At 45.1% G+C, this 18,628-nt stretch overlaps 1 protein-coding gene across 1 annotated transcript in view; it reads right to left on the bottom strand.

Annotated features, from left to right (window-relative positions):
* Positions 1 to 2,032: 2,032 nt before the first annotated feature.
* NOL12 (nucleolar protein 12) overlaps positions 2,033 to 18,628 on the bottom strand; it is a 35,249-nt gene continuing 18,653 nt past the window's right edge. Inside the window, exons 5-7 of the mRNA XM_040408271.1 lie at positions 8,350 to 8,492; positions 6,442 to 6,527; positions 2,033 to 3,357 (exon numbers count right to left, since the gene is read on the bottom strand). Of these exons, the coding sequence (XP_040264205.1) occupies positions 3,189 to 3,357; positions 6,442 to 6,527; positions 8,350 to 8,492 (398 nt within the window). The 3' untranslated portion in view covers positions 2,033 to 3,188. The remainder of the gene's footprint in view (positions 3,358 to 6,441; positions 6,528 to 8,349; positions 8,493 to 18,628) is intronic.

Below are 18,628 nucleotides of genomic sequence, written 5' to 3'. Positions count from 1 at the left end.
GACCACACATGGAGTACTGTGTACAGTTCTGGGCTCCTGTGAACAAGGCAGACATAGCAGAGCTGGAGAGGGTTCAGAGGAGGGCAACTAAAATAATAACTAGGATGGGGGAACTACAGTACCCTGAAAGATTATTAACATTAGGGTTTTTCACTTTAGAAAAAAGACAACTGAGGGGAGATCTAATTATTAGGGATCGACCGATATTGATTTTTTTAGGGCAGATACCGATAATTTGTGAACTTTCAGGCCGATAGCCGATAATTTATACTGATATTCTGTGAAGTTTCATTTTTGAAAAAAAAAAAATTCCTACACACATCTGCTGAAAATGAATATTTTTATTGTTAAATGTGTAGTTTTTTTTTTTTTGTAAATCTTTTTTTTTTTATTTATAATATTTTGGTGTTTATTTTTTACTAACTTTTAACCCCCTTAGGGACAAGAACCCTTGTCCTATTCACCCTGATAGATCTCTATCAGGGTGAATAGGACCTTACACTGTCCCTGCTGCTCTGTGCATAGTGCACACAGCAGCATGGAGCTTACCATGGCAGCCAGGGCTTCAATAGCGTCCTGGCTGCCATAGTAACTGATCAGAGCCCCAGGCTTATACTGCTGGGGCTCCGATCGGAGGAGGAGGGGACCCTGTGGCCACTGCCACCAATGATTAAAACTGGGGGGGCTTGGGTGGGGGGCACACTGCGCCACCAATGTTTTTAATACGGGGGTGGGGGGGTGCACTGCGCCACCAATGAAGATAAATCTCTCATTTATTCATATACAGGAGGCGGGAGCTGGCTGCAGAATCACATAGCCGGCTCCCGACCTCTATGAGGGGTAGCTGCGATCCGCGGCACCTGAGGGGTTAACTACCGCGGATCGCAGCTACCGCTCATAGAGGTCGGGAGCCGGCTATGTGATTCTGCAGCCAGCTCCCGCCTCCTGTTCAATTTGAATGAATAAGTGAACATCATTGGTGGCGCAGTGGCCACAGCCCCTCCCCTCTTGTCTTCTCTCCTCTCATTGGCGGCAGCAGCATCACAGGGGGAGGGAGACACTGCTTCCTTCTCCCCTGTGCTGCTGAGGGAACACGGAGAGCGCTGAGAGCAGCGCGATCTGTGTTCCCCATACGTTATCGGAATATCAGAAAAATAGATGCCGATAACGGTCAAAATCCTGAATATCGGCCGATAATATCGGTAAAACCGATAATCGGTCGATCCCTACTAATTACTACGGTATGTATAACTATATCAGGGGTCAGTGCAGAGATCTCTATCATCTATTTTTCCCCAGGACTGTAACTGCGACAAGGGGACATCCTCTGCGTCTGGAGGAAAGAAGGTTTGTACACAAACATGGAAGAGGATTCTTTACGGTAAGAGCAGTGAGACTATGGAACTCTCTGCCTGAGGAGGTGGTGATGGTGAGTTCACGAGGGGCCTGGATGTATTTCTTGAGTGTAATAATATTACAGGCTATAGCTACTAGAGAGGGGTCATTGAACCAGGGAATTATTCAGATTGCCTGATTGGAGTCGGGAAGGAATTTTTCCCCCTTAGGCTCCATTCACACGTCCGCAAAATGTGTCCGCATCCGTTCCGCAATTTTGCGGAACGGGTGCGGACCTATTCATTCTCTATGGGGACGGAATTGATGCGGACAGCACACAGTGTGCTGTCTGCAGCCGCAATTGCGGAGCGCGACCCCGATTTTGCGTCCGCAGCTCCGCAAAAAGATAGAGCATGTCCTATTCTTGTCCGCAGCTTGCGGACAAGAATAGGCATTTCTATGGGGGTGACGGGCTGGTGTGTTGCGGACAAGCAATTTGCGTCCGCAACACACCATGGACGTGTGAATGTAGCCTAAAGTGGGAAAAATCGGCTTCTACCTCTTTTTTTTCTGGATCAACTTGCAGGATAACAGGCCGAACAAATATCTTTTTTCGGCCTTATATACTATGTTACTAGGTGGACTCTCAGGTGGCACCTGACAATACAGTGGTGATGCAATAGGTTATCGCTGAAATCTTATATTTTTTTCAGCTATTTTTATTTAAACATCGCATTTTACAAAGGTTCATAAGGCTGAGTAAAGACATTAAGAGCCCTATCAGAAGGATGATATTTCTGTCTGGGTGCTGTCCAAGTTTAGAACGGACAATACCTGGACTGAACACTGGCCCATTCAACTCAGTGGGTATATTCACATGAGTGATTCACAACATGTTCTAACTTTGTCAGACTGATTCCTTCAAAAAAATGGCTCTGCGGACTGTAAAAACTCAGTCATCAGTTGCCTGAAAGGGACCTAAAAATCTTTGGTTTGGGAATTACTTGTTGATGACAACATTTTAATAGTAAAGATGAGATCATCATTACACATGAACTGGGCTGTACAGAAGCAACTGTAAAAAAAAAAAAAACAATTACATGTAATACAGGTGTAGATCCAATAACGCAAAATGAAAATTCCTATAAGGACCACAGAAAATGTGAAATTTACCATGTATGCTCATGGCAATAGGTAATCACAAAGCACCTAAGGTGCCATCCCTGTAAACCGACAGCAGCAGAGGGTCATGTTTACAGTGGCGGCTGTTAAATTATACATGCACACCAGTGACATTATCTTCACTGCATGTGCCAGACGCAATCCCTGAATATATAAATGTGCTGTGTCCAAAGATCTAGAACATAATCTAACATGAGCCTGCAGACATCATTCCCTGCCCTCTACCGGTAATGACCGATCAATATAATAACCAGCACTTCTTCCCTGGTCAGTTACCTGCATCGTGGGACTGGCCTCTCCTGTCATACACATTTTGCTCCCATCTCCCAGGTAGCCTTTTAAACAACAGGTCACCTCCCCCTTATTCATCATTGGTTACAGAACAGAGAACAGGCTGAATAACCAACAACGCAGTGACGACAGATGAGAAAGCAATACAAGAGCAGCACCGCTTACACAATATATAAAAGCTTTACTATTATATTCTCTGGTGTGACATATAAAACGTTGATAATATAACTCAAGTATTCTGTGTCGAATTCTTATCAATGCAGAGTAGTCCTAGCTGCAATATACACCGATTCTTTATAAAGACATCTGGAAATTCGGACTCCATGAAGGCACGTCTCCATAGTATGAAGTCTGTGTGTGGATGATGCTCGATATACAGCTTACTCTTTGTTTCTTCCAGTTTGGCCAGTTTGTCTCCTACGCTGAGCTTTGCTTGTACGTCCAGTTGTTTTGGCTGTGGGTTGCTTTTTGTCCTGTAACTTTTGTGGACGTTTTTTGCTGGATTTACGTTGACTGCGAGCATGGAGAGACTTTGTGAGACTGCAGATCCTATGGAGACAAAATTGAATTACCAGTTTACAATGGGATAAAATTACAAAAAGGTGTAAATACCCTGCCGCTCCTGTGCTGATTTTTCCGTGGTTCCCTGCTGGCCTTTGTTTACCAGGCTCCGGTGATGGCATGTTGACAACCTCGCCAAATCGAGAGCGGCAGGGGACGAGGGAAGCGTCGGCTCAGCAGCAGCAAGGGATTGGTAAAGAGAGTATTACTCCTTTTGCTACCTAATACCATTGTCAGCTTTTAAAAAAATATCAAAGTTGGAAGATCTTTCAATGTTATAAGTAACACAATATAGCAAGTGATATACTTAACAGCTTATAAAAACAACTGCCTCTACACAGCTTTTGAATATTATAGGAGCCTCCTGTGTGTCTGTAAGTGTGATTTCCCCCTCCTTATCTATTCAGTAAGCTTCGGGGCTGAAAACAAACATAGTGGAAAGGGAATCACATCACATCACAGCAGTACAGTGCTGGCAGATTTTACAGAAGGGATACGCCCATAGCTGTGCAATTGAAAAAATAAAATAAAAAACATTACGGAAGGCCAAAAAAAAAAAAAAAAAAAAAGTTCTTGACAGTTATCCCAAAGCATTATGCAAACTTTTTTTGTAAACTTAGGAACGCTTTAAGGCTAGAGTTCTATGACAACTTGTGGATACCCAAAATTAAGGTATAAGAGGAATGAGGGCCCTGCTCGCAAGAGCTTACAATCTATGAGGAGATGGGGTGACACAAAAGGTAGAAGTGATAGTTTTGTACAATGGTCCAGCCATATTGGGAAAATAGGGGAGTAGATATAAAACTGCATGAGCCGGTCACCAGCCAATATCTGTAGTGCTTCTGGGTGCAGTGGAGAGTTTGGTAGAGGATCAGGTTCAGGAACTGATGATAAATGGGCCATATAAAAGGAGAAGAGTTAGATCAGTTGTGATAGGCCACCCTAAAAAGATGCATTTTTAGGGGGCACCTAAAAACGGTGTATATTGTGATTTAACCTAATTTCTTGGGGTAGGTCATTTTAGAGCAGAGAGAAGCCTTGAAGCCATGAGTAAGAGGTCCGGGGTTATGGTGGATGTCAGTTGTAAATCATTTACAGAGCATAGAGCATGGGTAGGGTGGTAGACGGATGAGAGAAGAGATGTAGGGGGTGCAGCACTGTTAAGACCTTTGTGGGTGAGAACGAGCAGTTTAAAGTGGATTCTATACTTTAAGGGGGACCAGTGCAATGCCTGGGGCGTGGGCATCCGAGTAGCAGGCAGTTAGGGGACCCTGGCTGCTGCATTAAGGATAGATTGGAGAGGGGAAAGTCTGGTGAGGGGGAAACCAATTAATATTGAGTTAAAGTAATCGAGGTGGGAATGGATCACGAGAGGGCAGTGTCCATTAGGCAGATAAGATTAAAGCAAGGTGAGTAGGACATGGTGGTCTACAGTGTCAAAAGCTGCAGGGAGGTCAAGGAGACTGAGCAGATAATAGTCACCGTTTTTGCATTTTGCTGTCAGGAGGTTATTTGTCACTTTGGTGAGGGCAGTTTCTGTAGAATGTAGGGTGTGGAAACCAGATTGTAATGGATCAAGGAGCAGAGCAGAGAGATAGTGGATGAGGCAAAAGTAGACAAGACACTCCAGGAGTTTAGAGATGAAGGGAAGGTTGGAGACTGGCCTGTAGTTAGTTGTGCAGGACGGGTAAAGAGAAGGTTTTGGTTAGTTTTTTTTATAATGGAGCAATAAGAGTGTTTGAAAGGAGTGGAAGATACCAGAAGAGAGAGGTTGAAGATTTTGGCGAGGGAGAGAGAGACAGAGACTGGAGTAGGTGTGAGTGAATGGGGTCAGAAGTGCACGTAGCAGGACGAGAAGAGAGGAGCCTGGAGAAGTTGTCTTCTGTGACTAGGTCAAACGTGGATATTGAGCCAGAGGATATCCGGGGGAGGGGGATCAATGACACTTAGTGGCTGGGAGCCGATTTCATGCTGGATGCTTTCTATTTTCTCTGTGAAGTAGGCGGGCAGATCTTCAGCACAGAGGTCTGACTTTAGGAGGGAGTGAAAAGTGGTAGAGGTTTTTTTTTTGTTGTTAGACAGTGAGAAAATTAGGGTAGTGAAGTAGGTCTGTTTGGCAAGGTGATGGGCAGAGTGATAGGTTCTTAGCATGAATTTGTAATGGATGAAATTTTCGGGTGTGTGAGTTTTTCTCCATAGACGTTTGGCACTCCTGGAGCAGCGCCGGAAAGTTTGGCGGTGTAAGCCATAAAGTACAGAATTCACACCAGGGAGTCACAACAGTAAATCATTCCTACAGAGGGCAGAAATGCATCATGATAATAAGATTCTCAACACTGGAAGCATTACAGCAATTCCCGATTACAGATCTACAGCCAATCCGACCATTATTTTCCAACTCTCTCTAAAGAGCACATGCAACTATTTTCAGCAGCCAGTATTCTGTATATATGAAAACATAACAGCCTTGCCTGATAAGGGTCTGTAGGGAATTACATTACCTTCCAGCTGTTCAACCACAAACAAGAATATCCTTGGAGGAATGGGCAATACAACAGAGTAGGTCTTAAAAATGGTAAATGTAGATCAAAATGGTTTCATGCCTCCCAATTAACTTGTACAGGAGTTAACCAATGGGACAACCCTGTTCTGCTACCACATTCCTCATGACTTGCTGATCAGGGGTGTGTGCGTGCGTGTGGAGCAGAGAAAATGCAGACATTTGGTGGCTTTTAACCCTTGCCGATCGAGGGGGGACACCTATCAGTGCCACTTTACTGTATTCCCTAAACCCTTATGACATTTGGCAAAGCAGCAACACACGTGTTTGACATGGGGCTCTTTTCAGAAGTTTTATTTTTGCTATACAGTGCCAACTCTCTCCAGACTGGTTCACCAGTTCCTTCATACATATTAAAATCAGGGATTGCAAGAGATATTCTTATCTTTTCCTTACATATTCAACCTAATGGGCAATGGATTTATCCAGGTATTACATGTCATGTTTGCCTGCTTTGCCCATTTTAGGTGAACATATGGCATGACACGTGTACATCTCTGACAAGTCTTTACCTCTTTGAAAGCAGCGGTTCTCCAGATTTTTTGGGTAGAGAATGTGTGGATTTGGACTGTTGCTCATCGTTTTCCTCAACTTCCTTCTGTAAAAAAATACACAGATCCACCAATCAGTTTTAGTCTCCATTCACACATCCGCAATTCCATTCCGCATTTTGCGGAACGGGATTGCGGAGCCATACATTTCTATGGGACCGCATGATGTGCGGCCCTGATCCGGAATTGCGGAACCACACTTCCGGGTCCGCAATTCCGAAAAATAGAACATGTCCTATTCTTGTCCGCAATAGCGGATAAGAATAGGCATATTCTCCTAGTGCCGGCAATGTGCGGTTCGCAAAATGTGGAACGCACGTTGCCGCTGTCCGTGTTCTTAAACAGGCCTCGAGACATAATTTATGATTATATCTTAGCCGGTATCTCATCTGTGGACAGCTGTCTTAGGGCGACTGCCTTTCATCAGTGCAGAGCAGAGAGAACTGGCTAAACTGGATGAGAGGCCTTTGTCGGGATACAGGGGTACTATTTCTTCTTGTGGAAAGCACCTTTTTCCCCCAGAGGAGCATTGCATGGCCTATAAGACTATTTTCGCCTACTAGGTGCTCTCCACAAGGAAAAAAAAATACTACCCGCCAGATCCCAACAAAGGCCTCTCACCCACTAAGCTATTTTTCATTGCTATGCACTGAGGGAGGAGATTTAATCAAAACTGGTGAAAGGAAAAAATTGCTTAATTGCCCATAGAAACCATTAAGAAGGATCCTTTCATTCGTCAAAGCTTCTTTAGAAAATAAAAAGGATCAACTGGTGCAATCCTCCATGCATATTTTTCAGAGGATTTGTTGCAGATTTTGCAGTGGAATCTTTGGCTGGAATTTTGCCCTGCGTGGTCGTATCCATAAGGGTTAGGGATCGACCGATATAGATTTTTTAGGGCCGATACAGATAATTTGTGAACTTTCAGGCCCGATAGCCGATAATTTATACCGATGTTCTGTGAATTTCCATTTTTGGGAAAAAAAAAAATCCTACACAAATCTGCTGAAAGTGAATATGTTTATTGTTAACGTGTAGGTTTTTTTTGTAAATCTTTTTATCATTTATACTTAATATTTTGGTGTTTTTTTTTATTTTATAAACTTTTAGCCCCCTTAGGGACTAGAACCCTTGTCCTATTCACCCTGATAGAGCTCTATCAGGGTGAATAGGACATCACGCTGTCCCTGCTGCTCTGTGCTTTGTGCACAGAGCAGCATGGAGCTTACCATGGCAGCCAGGGCTTCAATAGCGTCCTGGCTGCCATGGTAACCGATCGGAGCCCCAGGATTACACTGCGCCACCAATGTTTTTAATACGGGGGTGGGGGCTTGGGGGCGCACTGCGCCACCAATGAAGATAAATATCTCATTAATTCATATACAGGAGGCGGGATCTGGCTGCAGAATCACATAGTTGGCTCCTGACCTCTGAGCGGTAGCTGCGATCCGCGGCACCTGAGGGGTTAACTACCGCTCATAGAGGTCAGGAGCCGGCCATGTGATTCTACAGCCAGCTCCCGCCTCCTGTATATGAATGAATGAGAGAGTTATCTTCATTGGTGGCGCAGTGGCCACAGCCCCTTCCCTCCTCTTCCTATCTATCTGTCTCTTCATTGGCGGCACCAGCAGCAGCACAGGGGGGAGGGAGACACTGCTTCCTTCTCCCCTGTGCTGTAGAGGGAGCACGGAGAGCGCTGTCAGCAGCGCGATCCGTGTTACCCATACGGTTTCGGAATATCGTCAAAATAGATGCAGATACAGAACGGTCAAAATCCTGAATATTGGCAGATATCGGTAAAACCGATAATCGGTCGATCCCTTATTAAGGGTCAATTATGTTGGCACAGAGAAAACATCATAATCATACCTCTATGATGCCAGGAGGTAGGAGGCCCACTCCGGAAAGATCCAAGTCGCTGATGGTCGTTACAGTTACAGTGTGGTTGGGATGATCAAAAATAACAGACTCTTTTTTAGATGTAACAAGCTGCTCTATTTCATCTGCTTCCTCTGGGAAAATGTAAAAATAAATAAATAAATAAATAAATAAATGCTGTATGAGGGCTTGTTTTTTTTGCAGGACAGAACTGGGGGCCTTCTTCAGGCGCTCACCTGACATGGAAAACCAACCTCACCCAGCAAAGACATCACACACTCACTCTGTCAAATACTTGAAGGGGTTCTCCGGGAATGATTTAAAATGGCCATAAGCAGCCTGTCCTAGAATATGAGCAGGACTGGTTGCCTCCACTTGCAGAACTACCTAGGGGGTAAGGCCTCACTACACACTACAATGCGCTAAAATAGATGCCAATTATATGATCCAGTCATCCTCACTGAGCAGCATGACAGGAACACCAACGTGTAGTATGTGCAAGTGCCAGAGCGTAGTGTGTAGTAAGGCCCAGCTGCCATATTAAAAAAAAAAAAAAAAAAAAAAAACGGACACACACAAACACACTATCTTCAATGTAGAAGTACAAGGAGTCCTGGAAGAGATGTTATGGCCCCATAGGGTCTTAGAGACAGAAGGATGTCAGCAAGCCTACATCCACAGAAGATCTGTGTTTAGTTATCTCCAAGAAGTTTGGAACACCCTCCCTGCAGAGTTCCTTCAAAAACTGTGTGCAAGTGCAATTCATGTTGTCTTGAAGGGTAGTCACACCAAATATTGGTTCGATTTAGATTTCTCTTTTGTTCACTTCGCATTTTGTTAAATTGATAAAAATAAATGATTACTTTTTTTCAGAACATACTTACTTAGCAGCATTTTCCCCCACACCTACCTAAAACTTTTGTACAGTTCTGGACTGTCTGGCATTTTACAGATCAGCATGGCAGTTTCACTGATGAAAGACCTGTATTACTGAAGTACAGGGACTTACTGGCTGTCTTGCAGCGCCTCTATACAGTACTGTGTGGTACTACATGTTGGGTACTGCTCTTTACCCAAGACCACTCTGTAACCAATGTTTTTTTTGAGGGGCACAAGAAGTTTCTACCCAAGGATGATACTGGGAGTGTCTGAATACAGGGCTGAATGACATTTTTAGCCCTGCCAATTAAAGGGGAGTGGAGCGTGCACAGAGGAGATGGGCATTAGAATAGCAGCCCACCCGCCATTGGTGCTGGAAAGAGCTAATTAGCACAATAAATAAAAACCGTAATTTCCTTGAATCCACCATGACTGCTACACATTATTATATTTTTTTCTTTGAGTATTTCTTCATACTCCATATATGAACAATTAAGGGAGGGAATATACGAGCAGTCATGGGGGATTCAAGGAAAAAGAATTACCGGTAAGTCTAATTACGGTTTTCCATTTCATCCACCATGATGGCTACACATGAGAACTAACAGATTAAACGGTAAGGGGGGGGGGGTTTACTGGCCAAAAGTCAGATCTGTAGAAGCAGACATTTATATGATAATGCTTTATGAACGTATTTATACTTGACCAAGTAGCGGCCCTACAAATCTTGTCAAGAGATACACCAGCTTTTTCCGCTCAAGAAGAAGCCATTGCCCTGGTTGAATGGGCTCTAATGTTAGAAGGACTTGTAAGACCTATTAGGGAGTAACAGCAAGATATTGTGGTTTTTATCCAACGACCTATGGAAGCTTTGGAAACCTTTTTCCCCTTATTGGGTCCCTATGGAAATCAGAGACTACCTTTGGAAGGAAACCCGGATCTAATCTTAGCACTATCCTGTCAGGAAATAGTGAAAGATGGGGTTCTCCCCAGGAGAGGGTCTGAATTTCCCCCAGTCGTCTAGCTGATGTTATAGATACTAGGAACGCAGTTTTATAATGAGGTGTTTAATTGAAATGTCCGATATAGGGGTAAATGGAGATTTCATTAATCCTCTTAAGACCAAGTTTAAATCCCATTGAGGAACTTTTGGAGTTAAGGATGGTCTCAGTCTGGAAGCAGGTCTTATGAATCTTTATCCATCCATGATTGGCTAGATTTATATCATAGAAGGCTCCCAGGGCAGAGATCTGGATCTTTAGTGTACTTGGTCTAAGACCAAGATCTAACCACCTCTGAAGGAAATCTAAGATTTTCTGGATACATGGGGATTACATATCCAGGGGAAACTTCCCCCGACCAACTACAGTACCTTTTCCAGATTTTAAGGTAGATAGCTAGGAGGTAACCTTTTCCCTACTAGCCTTCAAAGTATTAATAACTTTGTCCGAGAGCCCCTTGCTTCTCAAGACCTCGCTCTCAGGATCCAGGCTGACAGTTTGAAGAAACTGGGATTCTGATGAAGAATTGGGCCCTGTGACAGAATGTCCCTTTGAAATGGTATTTTCAAAGGTTCCTCCAGAGCTAATTCCTTTAAGATGGAGAACCAGCTTATTTTGGCCCAGTAGGGAGCTATTAAATTTCAGTTACTGGGTCCGTTTTTTTCTGCAGGACTCGAGGGATTAGTCGATGACGTCATCAAGTACACCCGGAAGAGATTTATTATTAATAATCGTTGGTGGTATAGTGTTAATAACTGTAATTTTTATAAAATTATTTATTCCCATTTCGTTGGTGGTTTTTGTGGCAGCGATGCCGGCGTCTTCTCTTCCGGGTGTACTTGATGACGCCATCGACGCAGGCGCTTTGAGGATGGAGCGGTCGAGCGAGCTGCCGCCTCTCAGTGCGCCTGCGCCGATTGAAGACAGGTACGGTGCAGGCGCGAGATTTCAAATTCTAACAGCGCCAGCAGAGAACGATTCCCTTCCCTGGCCCTGTCAATCAACATGCCGAGGGGGCGTCATTACCATCGGAGGATGTGGCTGCTACCAGCAAGTAGCCGCCCTACTTGCTGGTAGCAAGGTAATTAGCATATTTTAAAAATCGATTTTTAGCAAATTCTACTGAACCAAAATGATTAATTTGCTTATGTATCATGAGATCGCACTATAGGGATTATTAGTAAAGAAAAAAAAAAAAAACGGTTTAATTGGGTGACAGAAACCCTTTAAAGAACAGAAGTTTCTTACTTTTGCATTCGTTTTTGAGGTGAACAGGTCTATATGCGGCAAACCCCATTTTCCGGAAATCTTCTGAAAGATTCTTAGGTTTAATGACCATTCCCCCAGGTCTAATGTTCCTTTGCTCAGGTAATCTGCCTCTATGTTTTCTGATCCCTTTAGATAGATTACTGTAATGGAAAGGACGTTCTTTTCTGTCCCCAAAATTTTTTTTTCCGCTCGCAGGCTCAAGCTCAGAGATCTTGTGCCTCTTTGAGGTTTTAAATAGGCGACAGTCGTGGTATTCTCCGAAAATATTTTTAGATGCTTTTTGCGTAACATGACTTTAGATACTTTTAGGGTTTCCCAGACCGCTCGTAGCTCTCTGTAGTTTGAGGATCTGTTTCTTACTTCGTCTGACCACTTTTCCTGCCAGCTTGAGGCCACTTTTGCTCCCCATCTGGAACAGCTTGCATCCATCATAATCTGTATTTCTGGCACTGTTAGCCAGGCTACTCCTTTTGATAGAGTCGTCCTTTTCTTCCACCAGTTTGAATCTAACTTTACGTGGTAAGGGATGCTTATCTGTTTGTCTACAGAGGATTGCTTTTTGTCCCAAATGCCTAGAATCCAGGATTGAGTCTGACACCATGTTACTGCTGTAATGCATGATGTTATCAGTCCCAGGATGCTCATGGCTCCTCTGATAGAGCACTGTTTCTGAGAAGTCTGGAAGTTCTTTATTTTATCCCTGAAGGACTCCATCTTTTCCTGTAAGAGGTAGGGGTGCACCGAAATGAAAATTCTGGTCCGAAACCGAAAATTCAGGATGCCCTTGACCGAAAACCGAAACCGAAACTGCCTTTTTGCCCAAATACTTTTAAAATACTTTTTTTTTAATGATTTTATTAATAATTCTTTTTCATGAATGAAATTCATCTGTGGGTGGCGCTGTTATGGAGAGGGGGATCTGTGGGTGGCGCTGTTATGGAGAGGGGGATCTGTGGGTGGCGCTGTTATGGAGAGGGGGATCTGTGGGTGGCGCTGTTATGGAGAGGGGGATCTGTGGGTGGCGCTGTTATGGAGAGGGGGATCTGTGGGTGGCGCTGTTATGGAGAGGGGGATCTGTGGGTGGCGCTGTTATGGAGAGGGGGATCTGTGGGTGGCGCTGTTATGGAGAGGGGGATCTGTGGGTGGCGCTGTTATGGAGAGGAGGATCTGTGGGTGGCGCTGTTATGGAGAGGGGGATCTGTGGGTGGCGCTGTTATGGAGAGGGGGATCTGTGGGTGGCGCTGTTATGGAGAGGGGGATCTGTGGGTGGCGCTGTTATGGAGAGGGGGATCTGTGGGTGGCGCTGTTATGGAGAGGGGGATCTGTGGGTGGCGCTGTTATGGAGAGGGGGATCTGTGGGTGGCGCTGTTATGGAGAGGGGGATCTGTGGGTGGCGCTGTTATGGAGAGGGGGATCTGTGGGTGGCGCTGTTATGGAGAGGGGGATCTGTGGGTGGCGCTGTTATGGAGAGGGGGATCTGTGGGTGGCGCTGTTATGGAGAGGGGGATCTGTGGGTGGCGCTGTTATGGAGAGGGGGATCTGTGGGTGGCGCTGTTATGGAGAGGGGGATCTGTGGGTGGCGCTGTTATGGAGAGGGGGATCTGTGGGTGGCGCTGTTATGGAGAGGGGGATCTGTGGGTGGCGCTGTTATGGAGAGGGGGATCTGTGGGTGGCGCTGTTATGGAGAGGGGGATCTGTGGGTGGCGCTGTTATGGAGAGGGGGATCTGTGGGTGGCGCTGTTATGGAGAGGGGGATCTGTGGGTGGCGCTGTTATGGAGAGGGGGATCTGTGGGTGGCGCTGTTATGGAGAGGGGGATCTGTGGGTGGCGCTGTTATGGAGAGGGGGATCTGTGGGTGGCGCTGTTATGGAGAGGGGGATCTGTGGGTGGCGCTGTTATGGAGAGGGGGATCTGTGGGTGGCGCTGTTATGGAGAGGGGGATCTGTGGGTGGCGCTGTTATGGAGAGGGGGATCTGTGGGTGGCGCTGTTATGGAGAGGGGGATCTGTGGGTGGCGCTGTTATGGAGAGGGGGATCTGTGGGTGGCGCTGTTATGGAGAGGGGGATCTGTGGGTGGCGCTGTTATGGAGAGGGGGATCTGTGGGTGGCGCTGTTATGGAGAGGGGGATCTGTGGGTGGCGCTGTTATGGAGAGGGGGATCTGTGGGTGGCGCTGTTATGGAGAGGGGGATCTGTGGGTGGCGCTGTTATGGAGAGGGGGATCTGTGGGTGGCGCTGTTATGGAGAGGGGGATCTGTGGGTGGCGCTGTTATGGAGAGGGGGATCTGTGGGTGGCGCTGTTATGGAGAGGGGGATCTGTGGGTGGCGCTGTTATGGAGAGGGGGATCTGTGCACTGTTATGGAAAGGGGATATGTGCACTGTTATGGGCATAACAGTGCACAGATCCCTTTCCCCATAACAGTGCACAGATCCCCCCTCACCATAGCAGTGCACAGATCCCCCCTCCCCATAGCAGTGCCATAGACCGATCCCCCTACCCATAACAGCCCCGGCCCTGCTGCTCACAGCATCACTCACTGCATCTTTATTTTACCTTACAATCGTGACGCTCCGGTAACAACTCTGCAGGCAGAGCGGAGGGCGGCGTAACGTCACTTACTCACGTGACGCACCTGCTCCGCCCACTTTATGAATGAAGGAGGCGGAGCAGGCGCGTCACGTGAGTAAGTGACGTTACGCCGGCCTCCGCTCTGCCTGCAGAGTTGTTAGTTACTGGAGCCTCACGATTGTAAGGTAAAATAAAGATGCAGTGACAAAGTAAACCGCCCGCCCGGCGCCCGCCCGCAGATGGTGGGTGACAAATCCCACACCCCATATTTTCGGCCGATATGTAACAATATCGGCCGAAGTGGATTAGGTGCATTTTCGGCCGATATTTTCGGCTGCCGAAATTTCGGTGCACCCCTAGTAAGAGGGATGATTGCTGGGATACTGACTCTAGCATTACCCCTAAGAACTTCCTTTTTGATGAATGGATTAGGCAAGATGTTTTTTACATTTAATCAACCAACCCAATCCTGAGACTTTTTGTAGCACGTATTCGGTCTGTCTGGTAGTTTCTAATTCTGAGTTCCTTACTACAAGGAATCGTCTAAGTAAGGAAAAATTTGTAGCCCTTCTAGTCTGAGGGGAGATATCATCTCTATGACCAGTTTTGTGAAGACCCTTGGGGCTGACGATATACTGAATGGTAGAGCGATGAATTGAAAATTATTGATTATGCCCTCTTTGTTTTTTAGCGCAAATCTGAGATATTTTTGTGACTTTGCATGGATGGGAAAGTGGTAGTAGGCATCTTTTAGGTCGACAGATGTCATATAGGCTCTCTTTTTGATTAGGGGGATGACTGACGAAATAGATTTCATTTTGAATTTCCGGTAAGTTATTAATTTGTTTAGACCCTTTACATTTATAATATTATGGAAAGAGCAGTCAGGTTTTTGGACTAGGAGTAATTTTGAATAGAAGCCTCTTCCTAGTTCTGATTCGGGTACTTCTATCACTACTCCTGATTTTTTGAAGTCCAGAACCCCGTGCCAAATTTTTGATAAAACGCTCTGACTGTGGGATGGGATTTTAAATTTTCTTGGAGGGGTTGAGGAAAATTCTATCTTGTAACCATATTTCACGATGTCTAAATCCCAGGGATTTTGGGTTACTGCTTCCCACTGGGTCAGGAATTTCCTCAACCTTCCTCCTACCCTGGAGTAATTGTTTTTCATTTTGTTTGTTCTGGGGATTAAGGTGAAAACCTCTACCTCTGCCATCTTTTTGATAGCTCCAACATCTTTTTTTTTCCTTTCCCCTGTAGGATTTGGACAGTGAACTAAAGGGCTGAAAAGGTTTCTTTTTATTTTGGGAACCCTTTTTCCTTGTCGGCCGCTTTCTCTAAGATTGCATCTAGTACAGGGCCAAATACGTATTCTCCTGAAAAGGGAATTGAGCACAATTTTGCCTTGGAGGTCCCGTCACCGCCCCAGGATTTCATCCATAGCGCTCTTCTGGCCGAATTTGACAGAGCCGCATTTTTTATTTTTTAATCAGATAGTTTTTTATTTGACTTTTTTTTTAAATCACTAAAATACAAAGAAAGAAAAAATTGTCTGCACAGTATACATGCAACAGTTGATAACAATAGTACCATAGCATTACATGATCGGCCAAAGAATTACTTCCATGAGTATGCAATATATCATCAGGCATAGCATAGGATATACATAAGATCAAGTAATCTAGTTACACAGTATACCCTGCACAAACAACATTTCCCATCCATTATAATTTATGAACATAGGACCAACCCTCCCTACCCAACTAAACTAAAAAACTCTGGAGTCCTATACACCCGGTGCAGTAAAAACAACTGGGACATACGCTGCCCCTCACAAACTGACAATTGCGGGGTGAGCGCTAGGAGCGACTTCCACTGCTCTTCTGAGATCGGCCCGACATCGCTCTCCCATTTAGATTTAATTGCTAAAACCTCTTGTTTCATTGACTTCACATATAAGTTCCTGTAGGTAGAGGATATCAGACCGCTCGAGGAACTGTTTGTAAGAAGTTGCTGAAACAACGGGACCATAGTGCATTTCAATGATACAGATTTAGCCTGTGTCTGAAAGGCATGCCGTAGTTGCAGAAATTGATAGAAGGTCGTGTGTGGGAGACCAAATTCAATTCTCAACTGTTTAAAGGACTTAAAAACATCAGCACTCTGTAGTTGACATAAATACCTCACTCCTTTGCGCTCCCAGGGTGAAAAGCCATCTAATTGGAATAGTTCAGGAAGATGCGGATTCCTCCATATAGGGGAAAACTGCGTAAACCCTTTTACTGATAACAGCGCCCGACATTTCTGCCAAACCTTGTGTATCATGAAAAGTGTAGGATGCCCCGAGAGCTTACCAACAATTCCACTATTTTCCAATAAAACCACCAGAGAATCGTGACCGATAATGTGCGCCACCAATCTGGCTGAGGCAACGTCTCCAGGAGTCCTCCCCATCCCCTCAACTGTTGCAGCTGTGCCGAGATGTAGTAAAGCCATGCATTCGGTACTGATAGCCCTCCCTCCTCTTTCCCTCTCTGCAGAGTGTCTAGTCTAATCCGTGCTTTTTTATGGCGCCAAATCAGATCCCTAAATAACCCATCAATTTTTATGAATATCCTGCGAGGAATCCATACCGGGGAATTATGCAATAGATACATGAGTTTGGGCATGAGAATCATTTTAAGAAGGTTACTCCTCCCAATTTCAGATAGCAGCAACTTGCACCAAGCCTTAATTTTATCCCACATTGTGATTAAGAGTGGCTCTATATTAAGTTTAATATAACTGTTAGGATTCGCTGTAACTATTATCCCCAGATACTTGACTTGATGCGCAATTTGCAATGGACTAGATTTGGGGACGAGAGTCACAGCAGATTCATCTAGCGGTAAGAGAATGGACTTATCCCAGTTGATACGGAGACCAGACCTATCACCAAATTCCCGTATAAGTGCCATGACAGGACTTAGACTGTTCCACATTACCTAAATAAATTAAAATGTCATTAGCGTAAAGGGACACTCTCCTCCCAAGACCCACAGGGAAACCCTCCAATCTTATCAGATGAGCGCAACAGGCAGGCAAGTGGCTCAATTGCAATAGCAAACAAAAGTGGGGATAGTGGGCATCCCTGACGGGTTCCTCTTCCCAATCTGAATGACTCCGATGTTCCCCCATTCGCCTGTATCCTAGGCCGAGGGGCCGTTGTATAACAACTGAACCGAGGAGATAAAGGTCCTCCCAAACCCCATGACTCGCAACACCTCCCAAAGATAGCTCTATTCAACACTATCAAAGGCTTTAGCCGCGTCCAATGAAAGGATGGCTCGACCTCCAACAGACTCAACTCTTCTCTGAGTATTAAGAAAGAGACGTCTAAGATTTACCGAAGTAAATTTGTCGGGCATGAAACCTGCCTGATCACTATGAATAATAGTGGAAATGACGGACTGTAGACGATTCGCTAAAACTTTCGCCAGAATCTTAATATCAGAGGTCAGTGAAATTGGTCTGTACGAGTCAGGGATCTGGGATCCTTACCAGGTTTGGGCAGGACCACTACGATAGCCTCTTTCATAGAAGCAGGAAGGTTTCCCGATTGAAGGGAATCATTAAAAACTGACAGTAAGTGGGGCATTAGGACCCTACTATACTTTTTAAAAAATTCTATCGGTAGTCCATCTATCCCTGGAGCTTTCTCATTGGGAAATGATTGTAGGGCCAATTCCAACTGCTTGAGTGTTAAAGGTCCTTCTAACCATGCTACACTTGCCGCAGATAGTCTCGGAATCTCAATCTCTGTAAGATAATTAGCTATATTGGTAGAATCCACCTTTAATTTAGTCCTATACAGGGATTCATAATAGGTGTGGAAAACTGACAGAATCTCCTCATCCGACGTGGCAAGAGAACCATCCATCCTCTGGATAGACAGTATTTTGGACGGTCCCTCAAATACTCACACCTATTATGAATCCCTGTATAGCTCTAATAACCCTTGCCAGTAGCTTACCAGAACTTTCCCCCGCCTCAAAGTACTTTTGTTTTACAAAAAAAACTGTGATTGTCCGCCGTTTGCAATATATGCTGCTTCAACCGCCTGAGCTGCTATAAGGGAGTCTTCACTTGCCCTATCAGGTGTATTTACAAACCTTTCTTCCGCCTCCACTACTAAAGCTTGCAGCTTTTTCAGGGCTTCACGAGATTTAGTTTTATGTCTGCTAATCTTCTGAATGTAAAGGCCTCTGGCGTACGCTTTGCAAGTATCCCACACCACACCCACTCGCCAACCCAACACTTTGCACAAAGAACTCTTTCAATTCCTCCATCATGCCATTCTCCCCATCTACCAGCTGTAACCAAAACAGGTTAAGTTTCCATGTCCCTTTCCCAGGGAGACGCCTAGTGCCCGGATGTTATTCTATAAAAATCGGGGAGTGGTCGGAGAGACTTCTAGGTAAGTATTTGATTTCCGCCACCAGCGACAGCACATCAGGTGAACCTATAGCTAAATCAATCCGTGACAGCGAATGAGGAGAACTAGAGAAACA

This window comes from Bufo bufo, chromosome 9, assembly GCF_905171765.1.
Source record: "Bufo bufo chromosome 9, aBufBuf1.1, whole genome shotgun sequence".
In the NCBI taxonomy this organism is placed as follows: Eukaryota; Metazoa; Chordata; class Amphibia; order Anura; family Bufonidae; genus Bufo; species Bufo bufo.
This window is presented reverse-complemented; position numbering and strand designations above follow the sequence as displayed.